The 14,985-nt window shown below is 44.5% G+C and overlaps 2 protein-coding genes across 4 annotated transcripts in view; one reads left to right on the forward strand and one right to left on the reverse strand.

The window, feature by feature from the left end:
• Positions 1-131: 131 nt before the first annotated feature.
• Positions 132-10,329, forward strand: LOC133127181 (hippocampus abundant transcript 1 protein). 2 transcript variants are annotated; one of them, XM_061239871.1, is made up of 12 exons: positions 132-409; positions 1,903-1,998; positions 2,367-2,429; positions 2,515-2,642; positions 3,060-3,174; positions 3,650-3,868; positions 5,621-5,734; positions 6,071-6,142; positions 6,242-6,354; positions 6,625-6,722; positions 8,122-8,276; positions 8,840-10,329. In XM_061239871.1, exons 1-12 carry the CDS (start codon positions 329-331, stop codon positions 9,044-9,046), a joined length of 1,461 nt encoding a protein of 486 aa, XP_061095855.1. In that variant the 5' UTR covers positions 132-328; the 3' UTR covers positions 9,047-10,329. The 2 variants fall into 2 exon arrangements, with proteins under 2 accessions (XP_061095855.1, XP_061095856.1); XM_061239872.1 differs by lacking the exon at positions 132-409 and adding an exon at positions 512-801.
• A 1,320-nt stretch (positions 10,330-11,649) lies between these two features.
• sass6 (SAS-6 centriolar assembly protein) overlaps positions 11,650-14,985 on the reverse strand; it is a 9,104-nt gene continuing 5,768 nt past the window's right edge. The window contains exons 11-17 of one of the 2 annotated variants that reach the window (XM_061239171.1): positions 14,392-14,571; positions 14,052-14,133; positions 13,494-13,627; positions 13,069-13,179; positions 12,583-12,683; positions 12,401-12,495; positions 11,650-11,916 (exon numbers count right to left, since the gene is read on the reverse strand). In XM_061239171.1, coding sequence (XP_061095155.1) covers positions 11,831-11,916; positions 12,401-12,495; positions 12,583-12,683; positions 13,069-13,179; positions 13,494-13,627; positions 14,052-14,133; positions 14,392-14,571 — 789 coding nt within the window. In that variant the 3' untranslated portion in view covers positions 11,650-11,830. Of the gene's footprint in view, positions 11,917-12,400; positions 12,496-12,582; positions 12,684-13,068; positions 13,216-13,493; positions 13,628-14,051; positions 14,134-14,391; positions 14,572-14,985 lie in introns of both variants that reach the window. The other variant, XM_061239170.1, reaches the window with a different exon arrangement.

Below are 14,985 nucleotides of genomic sequence, written 5' to 3' on the forward strand. Positions count from 1 at the left end.
AATTTTAGATGAGAAAGTTCATTTTATAGTTCACAGAAACAGCGCAGGAAGCGGGGGTGGGCGGGGAATATACGTCATTGTATAATTACGCAGGATCGTATGATATGGCGTCATTACGTTCTGTTGGTGTTTGGGTCTGCAAAGATGGCGGCGGAAATCTGAATGGATGAAGCGGATGCTTGGAGCCCGCTTAAGACTGAGGCTTTTTCCCATAGCAGCTCTTGTTTTTACTTATTTTCCCGTACAGTAATGTAATATTAATTTGTTTTAATTTAATCCTTACATTTGGTTGCTAATTTCAAAATAAACGAAGAATTAGGATGATAATATGACACAAGGTAAAAAGAAGAAACGGGCGAATCGCAGTCTTATGCTCGCGAAAAAAATTATAATTAAGGATGGAGGAACGGTGAGTTTCTAGCCAGTTTACTACTTCAATTATATTACTCATAATTGTTTCAGAATCCATTTAGTGTCTATTGGCAACAGCTAATATTATGTCACCAGAATGTGCTCGTTATGCAAATATCCTCGTTAACCCATGGACCAGCACATTTCTTCGAAGTGTCTCGGATTTTCCTGTGGCATAGCTAGCTATCTAGCTAGCTTAGCTAAGTATCCAAAATTAGTTAAATGAACTATGTAGAGGTAGCTAGCCTGACTAACTACCTAACGTTTTTTTTCCTCTAAGTAACTTTTGCTTTGCTCGGTAGCTTATGAGTTTCTGTTCTTTCCTTTAAATGTATGTGTGTTTTGGCCAAGTATGGGGTGTGCTTGGGCCCTACTGTATCAGGATGAAAGGTACATTCGCTGCTTCCTTAGGCTACTTTGAACGGCTAGCTAGCTTGCTCGCTAGCTATATAAGTAGCTAGCTAACGTTATCAAACCTACACATTGATACATGTAAATTAGATTAAACTAGTCTATGCTGGTATGTATCAACTGTAACGTTAGCTGGATTAGGCTTATCAAGAAATAATAGCTACATGATTAGTAACTTACCTGCAAAGACACCGAAATTAGTGTGTACAGGAATTGGCAATCGTGTAAATTGCCCAACGTTAACGTTAGCTAAATTGGCTATGTAACGTTAGCCATACGTCTCATAAAAGTATAATTGGGAACAGATGGCAGCACATTACAATGTTCAATGTTGCTTGCATAACGTACTCATTTTCTAGGTTAGTATCCATGATGTGTCCTTATTCTACCCCCTCTTAATCTTGACAGCCGTGGTTTTAAAACGAAAACTCTCACACTGAATAATATTTTATTCGTCAGATAGTACCGTTAGCTTAACTTCATATCGTCTTTACCATTTAGCATTACTATATATTTATGTGGTCAATATATTGTTATGGCTAGCATTTGTTTGACCTAGCTCACATAGTTTGAGAGCTAGTAGCAAGGTGGCTGCCTGACATAAGAACGTGTTTCTTGAGAAATTCTTATATAATCCAGCGATTTTAAAGCGCTGTTCCGCGCTTCCCACATTGTTTGGCGGTTGTGTGAATGGAACGTATGTGTGATGTGGATCGTTCAGTGGACGCTGAAAGCTTGCGCTTTTACCAGTCTGGCGGCGCATTATAGACATGTTTACATCAGATCAAAAAATATACTACCGCTTACTGCCGTCTGAACATTCAGTAAACGAAGACGATTCAATACATTTTGGTGTAGACTTTGTTCATACATTTCGGGTACAAATTGACCAATTTCCATGCATCTGTTTTCTCCGGTGAAAAATATACACTCTGTTAAAGTTGAACTTATTTATTTACCTCATTTGTGTTTTGGTTCTCTAAAAGCGGCATTTGTCCAGTGGGAATATAAACATTGCTCAATGCCACTGAGTATAATTAATGTCACTTATCTAATTCCCCTTTATGTCTCCCACGCTAGCCGCAAGGTTTCGGATCTCCCAGCGTTTACCATGCTGTTATTGTCATCTTTTTGGAGTTCTTCGCCTGGGGTCTACTCACAACACCAACTTTGGTGGTAAGCTCTTTGCTGCATGTGTGTTTGTGTGCGCGCCTGTGTATCTCTGTGTGGTCACAGGCACTCAAGGATCTCGGATGGGTCTAACAAAAAAGTGGTGTGCTTTGTGTGTTCAACTCTAATCTCAAACGCAGAATTAAAATGTGTGTTGTCGGGGGTATTCGAAAACATACAGGAGATTTACGTATACTCGACATAAATCATATAGATTTTTGTTACGGGTGTTGTCATTAAGAAATATACTCATTCATATGGCAATAACAGTGCACAAAGACTACATTGTCGCAGACTGTCACCAGTAAAGTGCATATGGAATTTAAGGACTGTTATTGTCATTGCTGACCCTGTTTTCCATCCCTTCCCCGAAGGTCTTACACGAGACATTTCCCAAGCATACATTTTTGATGAACGGTCTGATCCAGGGGGTAAAGGTAAGCACTTTTATAGCCCACCCTCTGTCACCCTTAATCTGGAGGGGTCGTGGTTATTTAAACATTTGTGCGCCTCTCCTTGTAGGGTCTGCTGTCTTTCTTGAGTGCCCCGCTGATAGGCGCACTGTCGGACGTGTGGGGTCGCAAATCCTTCCTCTTACTCACTGTCTTCTTCACCTGTGCTCCCATCCCCCTTCTGAAGATCAGCCCCTGGTAGGCCAACCCCCAGCTCACATTCATTACTACACGCATGCATCGACTGATAACACGATAATGCGTTCATTTGTGATGTTTTGACATCGGCTTCTTGAAGCCTGTTTTTAACCTTAGTCCGCTTCACAAAACAGCGTAGTAAGGGAAGCAATCAACGTTGTCATCATAGGAGCCCAGCTAGCTCATCGTAGGAAATCCAGCACTCTAGTTTTGGCATCAGGAATGTTGGAATACTCGCTGGGAAATGTTTTATTAAATGAGAGCATTCATCTTTTCTATACACATTCATTTATATGTACCTATGCACTAATGGATGCAGTTTGTCCCATAAAATGTCCTGCTCTAGCGAAAAATTCAGTGAGCCCCTCATGTCTGTCTGTCAGACTAACTGGGCCCAATGTCCTGCTTGTGTTTCAGGTGGTACTTTGCGGTTATCTCCGTGTCTGGAGTGTTTGCTGTAACGTTTTCCGTCGTTTTTGCCTATGTGGCCGACATCACTCAAGAGCATGAACGCAGCATGGCCTATGGACTGGTGTGTACTGTCAACTGTTCATGACTTTTCAATACCAAACCTCCTTATTTTGACCCTGTTGTGCTTTGTTGTTTTGTTGCACAATGTCAGTCCTGTTTCTTTTCATTCATGTGCTTCCCTAGCACATTTCTGGTGCAGTGTGACCGATTTGTTTAGCCCCATGAGTTAACTCATTTCCGTTTGGTTAAAAATAGTTAGTTTATGTCACTGTTTTTTTTTTTTCTTCTGTCAACATGTTTGCATGACCAATGTCAAAGCTAACTTATTAAATATATTACGCCTTGGCTTCCCTTGTATTATAGCGTACTTTTCATAAGGCATCATATTTATTGTGGATGTAATTGACAGGAAGCAGGCTGGTAATCTGGCTGTAAAAGTGGTTATGTTTGCTTGACGATGGCAGAAGCGGGTGTTTGCTCAGCTGCGGAGCTCCTGTGTAGCGGACGTTCGGTGACGCTGTCCTCCCCCCCCGCAGGTCTCCGCCACCTTTGCGGCCAGCCTGGTGACGAGCCCGGCCATCGGCGCCTACCTGGGCCGGGTGTACGGGGACAGCCTGGTGGTGGTGCTGGCCTCAGCCATCGCTATGCTGGACATCTGCTTCATCCTGGTGGCCGTGCCCGAGTCCCTGCCCGAGAAGATCCGGCCCGCCTCCTGGGGGGCCCCCATCTCCTGGGAGCAGGCCGACCCCTTCGCTGTGAGTGGGGTCTACGGGGCGGAGTGGTGCAACGTATATTTCATATTTACAGCTAAAACAGCCAAAGGGTTATATCGCACCTTACCCAGACAACACAGGGACTATCCCCAAATAACAGACTGTGGAGCACACTGGGCTCAGAGAAATGCACTGAATGGACGGGGGAGACGGACGTCTCCACGTCTTCCTCAGAGTCAAAAACTAGTAAAGATTGTGTAATCTGTCCTGGTTGTAGAGCACCTATTCAGTCCTCCTTGTTTTAGCTGGCTTGTAGCGTCTTGTGTATTTCCCCTTTCAGCCAAAGGGATATATTAATATATGAGGAATATCCAACATCTTGTGTGCACCTATTAGAAAGGCACCCAAAGTTGGCCTGAATTGGCCAGTTCTCATTATCACTTTTTTGTATTTCTTACTGTTGGGGAAAGGAGACCTGTGTGCAGATGATAATTGTAAAGGATCTGTGATCGAAAGGCCAGTCACTACTGTATGACTGACAGTAATGATTTGTGTTATAGCTCCCCGCTATGAAACCACACAAAAAAGGGGCTTTGTGGCAGTTTTAACGCGCTGGACTGCGGAGTGGCAGATGTGTGCGTATTGTGTCAGGTATAATGTGGGCTTAGTGCTGAATGCGAGTGATGCAGCACAATGCTGCCGTGCTTTCCCTGAGGGTAGCATTATCACACGTGTCGGTATGCGCATGCTTCCTGCACCCGTTCAACGGGCGGATCCACCCGTTCAGATGCTCCACTTCTGCTCGTTAGGTGTTACTTCCCTTTCTTAGTGTCTTCTACATAATTTCACAACTCATTTCTGGGCAAATGTTTTTTTTCTCCACTTCCTTTAAAGTTCTGCGGTTTTTGGAAACGTACTAGAAATAGTTTTTATTCTAGTTATGAGTAGGCTTGTGCACGCAGCCAGTCAAATACATTAAAAAAAGGCTAGCGCTTTTAGCGAACTGTGCAGTTGAAATGTCGGGTGCTTAAGATTCCCTGTCGTGTGTCCTGTCTGTCCTAAAGATGAAGAAAAGGCCCGTGTTTTGTAATATAACGATTTATACTAATGAATGTTGTGGTTGTAGAAAATTGGAGAAAATAAAATGGAGCGTAAATGGAGCAGTTAACATCAAGCGCTCGCATACGAACGTAGAACGGTATGACACTTCTGATGAAAGCTAGCTAGTTGTGAAAGCACTTGGTCATTTCTAGTAAATTAATGTAGCCATACAGTACTGTGCAAAAGTCTTAGGCGCACTAGATTCTTAAAATGTCTATGAATTCAGATTTCTTTTTTTCTGCATTAGTGTGTCTGTAGAAAATAGGAAATTTGAGATTTCTAAACATTAATTTTCCAAAATATTTTATGTTCGTGATATTTTTGCATTTCATTAAATGAAGTAACATATTGAGTAATAGACCACTTTAGATAATGCCAGACAGCCGGAAGCAAGCGTTTCTGGCTATATATGTTTCAAGTTCTCCTATATGTTTCGTACAACCTACCAGCTGATTTTCTATAGGACAGGGTACCAAAGAGAATTCAGTTTTAAAGGCAAAGGGTGGTCACAGCAAATACTGATTTGATTCAATTTTTTAACTGGTCACTTCAATTAAAAATGTTCTATATTTAAAACTGTCGATTTACATTTTTTTGTCTCTCTTGGCATGTGCGTACGGCTTTTTCACAGTATATGTGCCAGAGTTGCCTGTTGCTGTGCCCTGTGTGAGTGTCTGTGCCTCCCTCCTGCAGTCCCTTAGGAAGGTGGGCCAGGACTCCACAGTGCTGCTCATCTGTATAACCGTGTTCCTGTCCTACCTCCCCGAGGCTGGCCAGTACTCGAGCTTCTTCCTCTATCTGCGACAGGTCCGTTCCTCTGACACCACTGCCTCCGCACATACTCGTGATGTAACACAGGCTGTTTGAGAACGTGTGCTTATTTAGGCCAGCGGTGTATATGTACATATACATCTCCCACGGTAGCATAGCCAAGGGTTATTGACAATGTAATGGAACACTGCACGTCCTGTTAGAATGTGAAATTGTAGCCATACACATCGGTGCCAAATCAAATTAGTCTCTCACCGGTTTTTATGGGTGTGTATTTTCCATAAATAGCAGTCTATTCTCATTTATGCCACCTGCTTTATCAAGTTTCCTTAGCTTCTGTAGGTGTTATATGGTGCTTTTCCTTGCTTGCAGATCATGGGCTTTTCTTCAGAGAGCGTGGCAGCTTTTATAGCTGTCCTAGGATTGCTTTCGATCGTTGCACAGGTTCGTGTTTTCAGCTCATTAAAGCTCATCAAATGTTGCAGATACTTTGTTCTGGGTTTGCCAGAGGCGCATAACTGGATTTCTCCTTCTTTTCCGCAGACTGTAGTATTGAGTTTACTCATGCGTTCCATCGGGAATAAGAACACTATTTTACTAGGCCTGGGGTTCCAGATACTGCAGCTGGCTTGGTACGGTTTTGGCTCCGAGCCCTGGTAGGTGGCCTCCTGTTCTCCGGTGTTCCTTCATAGACACTGAGTAGTGTAGACTCGCAGTGCGGAGTCAGAGCTGACTCGTGGGTGCTCTCTCTCTCTCTCTCTCTCTCTCTCTCTCTCTCTCTCTCTCTCTCTCTCTCTCTCTCTCTCTCTCTCTCTCTCTCTCTCTCTCTCTCTCTCTCTCTCTCTCTCTCTCTCTCTCTCTCTCTCTCTCTCTCTCTCTCTCTCTCTCTCTCTCTCTCTCTCTCTCTCTCTCTCTCTCTCCTGAAGGATGGTGTGGGCAGCAGGAGCAGTGGCAGCCATGTCCAGCATCACCTTCCCAGCCATCAGCGCACTGGTGTCCCGCACAGCAGACCCCGACCAGCAAGGTAATTGTTTTATTTTTTGTTTGTTTGTTTTTGGGTTCACTTTGAAGAGGCAAGCTTCCCAGACAATACATATAGTCAGCTCCAGAATTATTGGCACCCTAAATAAGAATGAAGAAAAAAGCATATAATAATATGCTTATAATATAATAATGCATAATGCAATAATGCATATAATAAAGAAACATGGATTTAAAAAATCTATATGTTATGTTCAGACATATGGGTGAACTATATATTTTCATTTTAATACATTTACTCTCATGTTCCAATAAATACAATAAAACAAAGTAAAATTGGCTAATTTGACTCAGGCTAAAGGAACTATATTGTGTCATTCCATCACTTCCTGTTTCACTGGTTTAGAAATTAGGTAACAACCATGCAAAATCCCTTTGTCATCCATCAGTAGGGAAAAGCCAAATAACTGTAAGTCTGAAAAATAACCATGAAATGGCACCTCCTTGTCAACAAACTCATTGGAAATGTGGCACGAAGACATCCCTTACTGAGCACTATAAACAAAACCAAGCGTGGGGTTTTCCAAACGGCATTAGAATTGTGACTGCTCTGGTCAGATGAGGCCAAAATGGAACGTTTTGCCCATACACACTGTCAACATTTTGGGCAGTAAAAGAGGATACCAGGAGAACCAATATGGAGGTGGGGCATTGATGTTTTGGAGATGTTTTGCTGCCAGTGGTCTGGGGGCATTATTTACAATTAATGGCACAATGTATTCAATAAAGTACCCAAAAATGTTGGCAGAGAATTATTGTTGAAGCTGAGACTCGGTCGTAGGTAGATTTGTTCAGCAGGACAATGACTGAAACAGACATTAAAATCCACAAAAACATCCATAACATCCATCTCAACACGCAATGGCCATCTTAGTCTCTGGACTCAATGGGAATGGTCAAAAAGTCTCTAACCTTATTACAAATTTATTTTGTCATCTTTGCCAGGGGTGTTTGCCAAAATTATGAAACCAATAATTGTGAAACCTGTTTTTTGGGGAAATGTTTTATTTGCAAATAATTTAAGACTTTGCTTGATTCCATTGGCTCATTAATAAAGCACACCATATTTTGGAAAATAGAGCTTATCAATGAGTTCAAGTTCACAATATTGGTGCATATTTATCAAGAACGCCAATAATTCTGGACATGATTGTATGTGCATATTTCAATAGCCCTCTGGAGCCTGATTGTTGACTGCTACAGAAATGTTCAGATATTGAGGCAGCCGTTTGGTAAGTTGGCATGGGCTGAGAATATCTGGTGCCAGAGCTCTTTTGGGATAATGTTTGATTACTCTTATCGGTGGGGTGCAGTGTGTTTGGGCCGGCCTCCATTTTGAGCTGCTCCAGGGGGAATGACCGTGCCTGTGGTGTGTTGTGCAGGGGTGGGGCAGGGCATGATCACCGGCATCCGGGGGCTGTGTAACGGGCTGGGCCCGGCGCTGTACGGCTTCATCTTCTACATCTTCCACGTGGAGCTGGACGAGGTCCCCGACACCAGCACAGAGCCACAGCACCCGCCACAGCTGGTCCAGCAGGTGAGCTCTTCTGTCTCCACCGCTGTGTGCTTCTCCTGTGTCCTCAACTCTCCTCTCTAACCACCACTACTGTGAGTCTCTCAGGCCCAACGTCCTCCACTCTTCTGTAACCCTGAGTTCCTCTCTAACCACCACTACTGTGAGTCTCTCAGGCCCAACGTCCTCCACTCTTCTGTAACCCTGAGTTCCTCTCTAACCACCACTACTGTGAGTCTCTCAGGCCCAACGTCCTCCACTCTTCTGTAACCCTGTGTTCCTCTCTAACCACCACTACTGTGAGTCTCTCAGGCCCAATGTCCTCCACTCTTCTGTAACCCTGAGTTCCTCTCTAACCACCACTACTGTGAGTCTCTCAGGCCCAATGTCCTCCACTCTTCTGTAACCCTGAGTTCCTCTCTAACCACCACTACTGTGAGTCTCTCAGGCCCAACGTCCTCCACTCTTCTGTAACCCTGAGTTCCTCTCTAACCACGCAGGGTTACTCTTCTGTAACCTTCCGTCTCTCAGGCCCAACGTCCTCCACTCTCCTGTAACCCTGAGTTCCTCTCTCCACCCTCCCCCAGAGTGCCATAATCCCCGGCCCGCCCTTCCTGTTCGGGGCGTGCTCAGTGCTGCTGGCCCTGCTGGTGGCCCTGTTCATCCCGGAGCACACCCACGGGGCCCCGCGGTCGGGCAGCTGGAAGAAGCACAGCTCTCCCCACGGGCACCCCCACAGCCCCCAGCCCCCGGGGGAGGCCAAGGAGCCCCTGCTGCAGGACACCAACGTGTGACACGAGCCCAACGCGCCCAGCACTGACCTCACTCACAAACGCGTCAGGTACTGGTGACAACTGAACCCATACAGAGGAATAGTGTACCACTTTTTGTTTTGTTTATATATAAAGGAGTATATATTGAAAGAAAGGTCTGTCCAAAGGCACTATTGCAAATGGTATTGTATTTTTTCATTTCCTGATTGTGTTTTTAATATTGGCACCCCCCCCCACTCCCCTGTTCTGTTTTTGGATGACATTTACATGGGCACGGCTCACTCAGGGACACTAACCTGGTAGGACAGGGTTGTTTCTGAACACAGTGTGTTCATCAATCGAACGAATGAGTTTCTGCAACAACAACAAAGGAGTTGGGGGAGAGTAGTCTGTCCCTCGGACGTTGTTGGCCTTTAGCTGCAGGGCTAGGGGCTGTGGGACACGCGGAGGACTGACGTACAGAATCCCATCCCATGAGAAGCCTTAACTGACAACACCACTGCAGAATGCAACGCGCGAAGCAAGTGGAATGGACTTGGTGCAGCTGTATTTTTATGCACCTTCATGTTGATACTCATATCAGAGTTGTCTGTGCATTTCTCCCCTGCCATTTCAGTGAACTTTATTGCAGTAATTCTCTTTGGTTGTTCCACCTCCAGTTTGGTAACAGTTGGGAGGGCAAGGGTTGCAAAGGGGGGCGGGTTCTTTTCTTATTGGACCAGCTGGAGATCGTGTAGCTGCCGGGAGTGAACTGCAATAGACGGGCATACATTGCTAAGTGTTTTTCTCATTCAAAAGTGTCAAAGTGTACATGGCCAAGTTGTATACTGTTGCACCCAATGTATTTACTGCAAACTGTTTAGGAGCCTAACTTTTAACAGTGTATTGCCTTTTAAACCACATTGCATCCACATTATGGACCTCAGAAACAATCTGACAAGTAGCATAGCTTTGGAAGAGTGGAAGAGATGTTTTTATCAGTGGCCTTCCTCAAGAACTTTCACTAAAATGTCATGTAAAAAAACATGCTAATTACCAAATACCTAAACAAATTGCATATTGGAGTTTGAGTTGTGAATTTATCTGAAAATGTATAGTATTGTGTGCCGTTTTATTTAAAAATGCATTTCCTGTAATATATTGTGATAGCATAAAATACTGTATGCCGGTATTTTTTTCATTCATGTACTGTGGATTGTTTTGCTGCCTTTTAAATTTCAAAACTAAGTCTTTGACTGAAGCTGTTGTAAATATAATTCAAAAACGTATTTCAATAAAATATTTTATTGTATGGAACATGGAAACCCGTTTGTTTTGACAGTTGTTTTTAGGCTATTATGCGATTACCTACTCATGTACAAAACCTGGCTGTTGCCTCATACAACTCTGTTGCAGCCAGGCTACTACCCTCTGCTAATTCCAAGTACATGATAAATGTCTAAAATGGCAATTAATCTAAATGAAATGCCTGACTAGTTGCTGAATTTTTTGTTGGTATTTCCTACAAGTCATTCCCATTCCAAATGACCAGCTTAAGAGGTCAGGGACTGGTTTTGCAAGAATTAAAAATTTGGGGGGAGATGTCACTTTCTTCACTGGGGGAAGACACAGCACTCGCCACCAATATGCAGCACCTACTCAGTGGCAATCTTAAGGAAGAACAGGCCTGCACCAGCTCTGGTGGTAAAGAACGGGTTTAATTGGCAAAAGGATTTCGTAAGTGATGATGTGTCCGGTGCATGTTCACTGTACACTAAAATGTGTAATGGGGAAGACGAGGCAGCAATTCATGAGCTGCACTCACGTGCTGGACTGTCCTGGAATGAAAACTGGGTGTCAACTGATTAGTACTGCAGTTAAAACCTTAAATCTAAGTTCTGGTTTTTCAGGAAAGCGGTAAGAATTCAAAGTAAAATGTGACTCAGGTTTTTTTGTTTTTTTTTGCAAAAAGTTTACTTACATTTGTGAATCAGTGAACAAAATATACATATACACACATCATTGATTCATTTCACTCATGTCGGAACATATATACAATTTTTACACTGCAAAACGATACATGTTTTCAGGAAGAGGAATAAAGCCATGTCAAATTCCTTTTTGGATAAAGCTCAAATGGTCAAGTTTTTTCCTCCACTCAGAACTGAGGAACAGGATCAAACCTTGCACATGCAGGGTGTGCAGCATATTCAGTCATAAATATCAGTACCTATTCCATAATTCTTGGGTCATTAGCCCAGGTGTCATTTGAATATTATGTAAACATATTTTTCATTAGAATGACCGGAAAATGTAAACAGAAGGCAGCTTTCGTTGGAACTGACTTGTCATGCAAATGTTTGCTGCAGGATTTGGGCAATTATTCATTTCGTATCGTATTGTGGGCTCAATGGCTTTCGTGCATGCCCAAGTGCTTTGCAGGTTGCCTCCTACATATGACAGACGGTTATGTGACCAATCAAAACCAGCGATGTGCCTGAACACAAACCATGACAGAACCGCTTGGATTACAGCTTGTATAGATGAGTGAATTTCAGTAAAATCTTAAGTGTTAAATGTGCTTTTCAAACCAACCAAATAATTTCATTGGGAAAACCGATCAAGCACCAAAATGATTTGTATGATCACTTTTAAAAACATTAGTTTAATAATTTAAAACACTGCATACTTTAAACACATTTATAGGACAGGCGGTGGTTTTGAACGGTGGTAGACCGGTGGACGGAGACGTTTGTTGGCGGTTCCTGAGCAGACAGGCGGGTGTTGAGAGGTTGTGGGGAGTAGGCCCCATCTGGAGCTCCGGACTCAGCCTGGGAAGTACGCGGAGGGGGCAGAGTGCAGCCCAGGCCTGGCAGGGGGTATGGCCGGGGGCTGAGACGTCTTCGACATCTCTGCAAGAGACAGGTCATCCAATACTTCAGCCTTCAACAAAACTAACCACTGTTCTAGATGCAAGAAATATTTACTGTATACTAATACAGAATGTAACATTTCAGCCTATTGACTGAATATTTATGTACCTACTCCATGTACAACTGCGGCATTCATTGAGTTTGCTAGGAGGAAGACATAGCTGCAGTTCATGCTAATCTAAATTCAGCACTGCTGGTATTATGGCATTACAACACAGAACCACAAGTACAGAATCCTGGAGCCAATCACGCGGTCAACCTTACTAAAATTATTTTCATACTATAAGATTTAGCGCATTTGCCTTTTAAATGTCTTCCCGTGAATTCACAGGAAATGGGCAACTTACTTGCCCTTACACTTGTGAATGGGACTAGCAGTGAGTATGGGAAAATAAATGTACTTTCTCTGCTGACGTGACCCAAACTGGAGTGACAGTGTAGTGGAGGGGTGTGGGTGCCTGACCTCTGCTGAAGTGCATGTTTGGGAGAAGGCCACGCAGGGGGATGCTGTCCTCTCGTCTCTCGAAGTACTTGGACTCCAGCCCCTGAGGCTCCCCGCTGGAGGAGAAAGACAGGAAGCGATGAGCACGGCACACCTGCTGCGCGGCACTCGGGTAAACAGCGTTGCTGGGCTGCGGGACTCACTTCTCCTTGTTGGAGGTGCGCGGGTGCGCTTCTGACGGACTCCCGTCCCTCGCCTCCACCGGGGACAGGCCGGGTTTGGCACCCATAGGGTTAAACTGGACCTGCCCGGGAGCCAATCGGAGACAAGCAATGAGGAAGCAGGTTTCACGTGCCCGAGTCAATTTCTACAATGTTCCAAGAGGAAATTAGATATGTGTACCGAGCTGCTTTTATGCCACCTTATCAGTTTTAGCCTTCCCAGGGGACAGCACCTTTACATTGGGGCGGAAGTACAGACTATTGTGCACCGTCTAAGCGCTATGAAATTAGAAGCGGAACCAAGCTCTCTATACAGACAAAAGGGAACAATTTCCATGGCGCTACAGCCCACACCCAGCAACAATGCGAATGAGCAGATGTGTGCATTGTTGCTTCTGGAGGGACGGTGGGCGCATTGAGGTAGCAGAGGAGACAGCAGGTTAGCGGACAGTGGGTTAGGGGGCCTGCCTTGGGTCCGGGGCCTTGGTTGTGCAACGTGAAGGCGGGTCGGCCAGCCGAGTTCACACAGGACAGGGGGAAGGAAAGCTTGGAGTTTAGAGTGGAGGTGACGGGGTAACCCTGTCCCAAACCAGAGGGGAAGGACCGATTATCAAGCTGAGAGAGGAGAAATTGAGAAACAATTATCAAATAAAATTAAAAAAAGAATAAAAATGATTCGGTTCTTCACACAAATCATTTCACACAAGGTCTGCGTCAGTACACACTACACAGCCGATCTACAAAAAGCAAGGAGAAAAATCATAAATCATTCCTTCAAATCATTAATTGATCCATTGCTCAATCATTTCTTTATCACGAGGCAGGCAGTAACTGAGGACACATCGCAGGACAGTAAATCGGAGATGGCCGATACCTACGCCTGACGGACTTACCGCCGCGTTGTGGGAGGAGGTTCCCATCCGGAGCACGGCAGAGGGAGCAGCAGGAGGCGTCTCAAACGCTCCCAGCACCTCCTGCTTCCTCGTCAGCTGGTTCTCGTTCAGCTGCTTGTTCAGCCAGGTGATCACTGTGGTAACCGAAAGGAAAAGCTGCTAAAACTGCACCGGGGAATGGACTACCTTCAGCTGATCGGATTCTCTGAGCTTCAAAGCTGGACTATTCAGCAGTTGTGACCCCTTAAATCTCAGTGATAATTGCAAAGGATTCAGCATTTAAAGAATACGTTTGGTCCCATTACACAATCAAGTTTTAGAACAGGAGTTAGGCAAACCTCATGCAAGCCTCTTCATTGCATTCAGTAAAAAAAGGATACCACTACATCTTGGTGATCATGCAGACAGTTTATCTTGTGCTACATAAAAAAAGACTATGGTATTGTCACAAGCTCCAAAACACAACCCACAGATCCATCTGTGGCATGTTAGCAAGCCCAATGAGCTAACTCCAAACATTTCACCATATCGACTACAAAGGCTTCTCTCCTCACGCACCGTTTTCATTGGTCTTTAACACCTCTCTGCTCTCGTCCAGCTTCAGCACTGTGGCCTCCAGCTGCTCCTGCAGTTTGGCCACCTGTAGGAGACCGAGCAGGAGTGCCGTTAAGCCTTAGACCATATCATACAAGTAAAAACATTTAGCATACATAACATCAATATATATGCTCAAATATTTGTAATTTTCCATCAAACCTGAATGGAGTCTAATGGGAAAATAGGCTTTTTGAGTAGCACCATATCACTAGAGGGTGACTTCGTATGAATAGGCGAAACGGACAGCTTGTAAGCTGGCCCCTTGTGTTAAACTCCCTGCGGCTGCAGGGCGGAGCCCCACCTCCTCCTCCCTCTTGCGGAGCTGATGGCGCGTGTCCTGCAGCTCCTTCTCCTCCCTGCGGAGGCGCTCGGAGGTCTCCTGCAGAACCTTCTCCTGAGACACCGTCACCGAGTTCTTCACCTTCATCTTCCCCACCAGCGCCTTGGTCTCGCCCTGCAGCTTCTTGATGATGCCGTTAGCCTGCGCACACCGTCAGCATGCCAGGGGTTAACTCAACAAAACACCCGCTTATCAGCCTGTTTAAGCACTTGCAGCAGACCAGTCATACAGCTGGGTTTTGACAAAGGCGAGAAGGACATATGTATTCCAAGACGCACAATACGAATGACATAAAGGCACTGGAAAAGGTTCAGAGAAGGACAACCAGATTGATTCCATGTATAAAAGATAAGAGTTAGGAGGATAGACTTAAGATGCTTAATCTCTTTAAGCTTAGTAAAAGGAGGCTAGGGGGGATTTGATTGGGATTAACAAAGTGAATTATCGGGGATTCTTCAGATTGAGTTCGGTTAGCAGAAGAGGGCACTAATGGAAATTGGCAAAGGAGAAATTCCGTACACATATTAGGAAGTATTTTTTCATACAGCGAGTGGT

This window comes from Conger conger, chromosome 4 (assembly GCF_963514075.1).
Source record: "Conger conger chromosome 4, fConCon1.1, whole genome shotgun sequence".
In the NCBI taxonomy this organism is placed as follows: Eukaryota; Metazoa; Chordata; class Actinopteri; order Anguilliformes; family Congridae; genus Conger; species Conger conger.